The 4,320-nt window shown below is 40.1% G+C and overlaps 1 protein-coding gene across 1 annotated transcript in view; it reads right to left on the bottom strand.

Annotated features, from left to right (window-relative positions):
* Positions 1 to 4,320, bottom strand: part of il20ra (interleukin 20 receptor, alpha) — a 15,235-nt gene that overhangs the window by 3,447 nt on the left and 7,468 nt on the right. The window contains exons 4-6 of the mRNA XM_016514656.1: positions 1,275 to 1,450; positions 1,049 to 1,193; positions 619 to 758 (exon numbers count right to left, since the gene is read on the bottom strand). Of these exons, the coding sequence (XP_016370142.1) occupies positions 619 to 758; positions 1,049 to 1,193; positions 1,275 to 1,450 (461 nt within the window). The remainder of the gene's footprint in view (positions 1 to 618; positions 759 to 1,048; positions 1,194 to 1,274; positions 1,451 to 4,320) is intronic.

Raw genomic sequence — 4,320 nt, 5'->3', positions numbered from 1 at the left:
GGTCCCACTTTATATTAAGTGGCCTTAACTACTATGTACTTACATTTAAATTAATAATTTGGTACAATGCACTTATTGTGTACATACATGTTTTTACATTGTACTTATATTTTAAAAATACCTGCATGCAATTACATCTGTAATTAATTTCTGTAATTACATTTATAATTACACTGTTTAAACCTACCCATACCACCAAACCTGTCCCTAACCTCACCCGTATCCCACCTCAATAGCAGCAAAAGTGTTTTGCAATACAGTATGAACACAATGTAAGTACATAGTAGTTAAGGCCACTTAATATAAAATGGGACCCATATTATTATTATTATCATTACTTTTATTCAGCAAGGATACATTAAATTGATCAAAAGTGACAGTAAAGACATTTAAAACATATATTGTTTATATATGATCTTTTTAATCAAAAGGTGCCGTGTGCCATTCTGTCTCGGCTAGACTGAATCCCTGCTAACTGGAGGTGTTCTAACTAAGCCAAAGTCAAATAAGCCCATCCTCAGTCCTCTGTGAGATCGCCATCTCTAAATATTGTGTTTGTTGCAGGTTTGTGCTCCAGCAGTGTGTGTTTGTTCTAATGCTGGTGTGCGTCAGTCATACCGTGCTCTTGGGCAGTCTCTGTCTGTGGTCGGTGATGTAGCAGTGGACGAGACCCCCGAGCACAGCGAGGACACACAGACAGAGCGCAGACGGCAGCACGCCGCCCAACATAGCAGCCAGCAGCTGCTCTCTGAACGGATCTGCAGCGGAGAGAAAACCAGCATCAGCTCACACATTCACACGCAGAGGAGTGTCTGAAGACTCACGCATGAGGAAGTCCAGCTCAGAGCTCGCTGGGAAAACACCTCAGTTACAGTCAAGCATTACACACCACACGAGATGATAAAGAGTTTAAACAGCAGCAAAGGTTTCCTCAACTCGTCCTGTCAGTTATGTCAATCAAATACTGCTCAAACCTGTTCGCCTGACGATCTGAAAGTGGAAAGACAAGAATGCGCCGTGGGCTGGTGGAGTTGGGTTTCTGTGTTACCTTTGGCCGTCTCGACGCACAGCCGATCGCTGGGTTTGTAGGCCAGAGGACGAGACTCCGACTGGGCCTGAACCACCACACACAACTGCGTGGAAAAGTCCAGAGGCCCCAGCGTCAAGTTCCCATTTTTAAGACGCATGTAGTTCTAGCAGAAAAACAAAATGCAAGGGAAATGACTTTCCTGTTTTAATTTGGCTGAGTAACCTAGTGTTTCTCAAACACTGACCGTGTGACTGCTCCTGCTGTTGATCACCGAGACGTTATAGATCATGTGTGGGAAGATCTTCCAGAGTGACTTGTCTTTCTTTGTCCTCTTCGTTCTCCATCTGAAGGGCCCCTTTATTGTGACGTCTATGTAGTTTTGCAGCACAGTCAGTTCCAGCAGCGGCGCGCCGAGGACCGCTGCGGGACAGAGATCGATTAGCTCAATAGCAGATAATGATTTGCTTTTAAGAGGGTCAGAGTTCCCTGCTGTTTACTCTGCTGCGATTACTGTAATCACACATCAAGAGAAGCAGTATGCATGTTATTATAAAACAGATAGTTCCGGTACTTGATTCTGATTGGCTGAGCCTTGTTCGAAGCTGTTGTAAATTACTCTACAAAGTAACACACACCTTTGTTTACTTCTGTGTGTTGCTTGGCAACCACTTTGTTGCAACCACAACTGTTTCTGAGTTGTACTGCCAATACTGTTTTTATTAACATCATTACACTTTATTTGCTCTGTTTTATTTTGTGAAACCTTACTACGTATATGGAATAACCGTTTTATAAAAGCAATAAGCCCCATGAAGCCTCCGCTTCGCGTCGTACCTAACAACGCCCCTTAGCTGTTATAAATTCACTGTAAGCCACGGCTTCTTGGGGCTTATTGCTTTAATAAATGGCACAACAGAGTAGTCTGTGTGAATCAGAACAACTTAAACATGACACGATGAGTTCATTAACACGTTTATGCTCCACCCCGGTGCGAAAGCCAGTCCTGCTCCGGAAACGGCTGGAATATCTGCAGAGTTTTGTGATAAATCATGAGTCACAACATTTCAGAAAAACTATGCTGACAGGTTAAAGGGTGTTGCAGGGCTGGGCGGTGTTGCGGAATGAAGAAATATCTCTATAGCTCACTCTAAATTCATTGAGGAACACTTAATTTGTGTGTTTTATTTATTTGTGTTTTTATTTCCTAACATGACCCGGTTTACTTCCCTAATAAACTCCCTAGTGGTGAAGTTGATGGAATGAGTTCAGGGCTTGTAAAACAATGCTCAAGTCTTTGTTGAACACATCTTTGTTGGAAACTCTTCTGAGAGCTCAGATTTCTCTCTCTCTCACTGTTGTGATGGCGTCTCAAATCTGAAACGGCCTAACAACACTTAGCAACTTCTCCACATATGGCATAATGTGCAGTCAGCTGGTCAAAATCACACAATAAACTTTGACGGGGTTATCGAACTCCAGGTTTATTCTGTGATGATAACCAGCCAGTTGTCCTTGATCTCATTTATTACATGGAAAGATTGGTTCGAGGTTCAAATGATTTTATACTTTTATTACACAAGAAGAAAGGTGATGTGGAGTGTACAGGGAAACTGAATTGATCTACCTGTGTTTATTTTGCACTAATGACCGGCTGACCGTACGTTATCCTGCTTATTACACGGTTAGTTACTAAGCAAATGAATAAATAAATACAAATGGAAAAATGGTGAAATGGAAGCAGCAACAGATCTTTTCTTCCATATAGCGATGATTTTCGGAAATGAAAAAGGCGGGTCTTGGTTCTATGCATCGGTTGTTGATTGGACGCTGGGATGTGGGCGTGGCTCTCAGATGAGCGTGAGCTTGCAGGAGCGGAGCTTGATGATTTGCCACAGACAGCGGTCAATAGTCAGAAATATCTGAATATGTTGTGTCATGTTTCATGTGCTATTTTATTACTGGCATCAACAACACAGTCACACATGGATTTTAAACATAAAAATGAGCCAGAATCTCTATGTACAGTAATTATATATACCACTATATGTGACCCTGAACCACAAAACCAGTTTTAAGTGTCAATTTTTCTAGATTTTTTTTTAGATTTATACATCTGAAAGCTGAATAAATAAGCTTTCCATTGATGTATGGTTTGTTAGGATAGGACAATATTTGTCTGAGATACAACTATTTGAAAATCTGGAATCTGAGGGTGCAAAAAAATCTAAATATTGAGAAAATCATCTTTAAAGTTGTTCAAATGAAGTTCTTAGCAATGCATATTACTAATCAAAAATTAAGTTTTGATATATTTACGGTAGGAAATTTACTAAATATCTTCATGGAACATGATCTTTACTTAATATCCTAATGATTTTTGGCATAAAAGAAAAATCAATAATTTTGACCCATACAATGTATTGTTGGCTATTGCTACAAATATACCCCAGCGACTAAACACTGCTTTTGTGCTGCAGGGTCACATATAGTCACTACAGTTATTGTTACTACAGCAACATTTCAGTAACTTGGCATTGAGAGATTGAGAAAGCTTTTACACAGTCTGAATGTGAAATGTTTTTATAGTAGGTTTACTAACAATGACTGCATTAACTATGGTATTTATGGTATCTATGCTTGCTATGGTAAATAAGCGAGGGATTGAAATTGTCAAGACATTCACATACATACAGCAAATCAGTGTCAAGCTGATCATTATTCATCTTCATACTGCTATTCTCTATTTATCTAGGCTTAAATAAACAACAAACTAACAAAACATCCATCCCCACACTCAGAAAAAAAGTGCAAAAACTGTTGCTTTAGGAGTACAATAGCTTGTCACTGGGGCAGTGCCCTCAAAGAGACACCTTTATCTCCTTTACCCCTGAAGGGTTCATAATAGTACCATAAGAGTACAAATCACTACCTTGAGGGTACATGTTACTACTGTAAGGTACTAATATGCACCCTTCAGGGGTCAAGAAAGTACTAAGGTGTCTCTTTAAAGGGGTCATATGATGCGATTTCAAGTTTTCCTTTCTCTTTGGAGTGTTACAAGCTGATTGTGCATAGATAAGATCCCTGAAGGTGCAAAGACTAAAATCTCAAAACCAAAGAGATATTCTTTATCAAAGTTAAGAGTCAGCCACACCCCCCTAAAATGGCTCGTTCGAACACGCCCCCACATATCTACCTCACCATGTGGAAATATTTGCATAATGCCGCCCAAATGTGCACGCAAAGAAAGAAGGCGTGGTTTCAGTAACCGCAGTTAGTGTTGAAGCAGC

Source organism: Sinocyclocheilus rhinocerous, unplaced genomic scaffold, assembly GCF_001515625.1.
Source record: "Sinocyclocheilus rhinocerous isolate Xijiao unplaced genomic scaffold, SAMN03320098_v1.1 scaffold372, whole genome shotgun sequence".
Taxonomy (NCBI): Eukaryota; Metazoa; Chordata; class Actinopteri; order Cypriniformes; family Cyprinidae; genus Sinocyclocheilus; species Sinocyclocheilus rhinocerous.
Note: the sequence above shows the minus strand (reverse complement) of the source record. Positions and strands in the feature narration are given on the sequence as shown.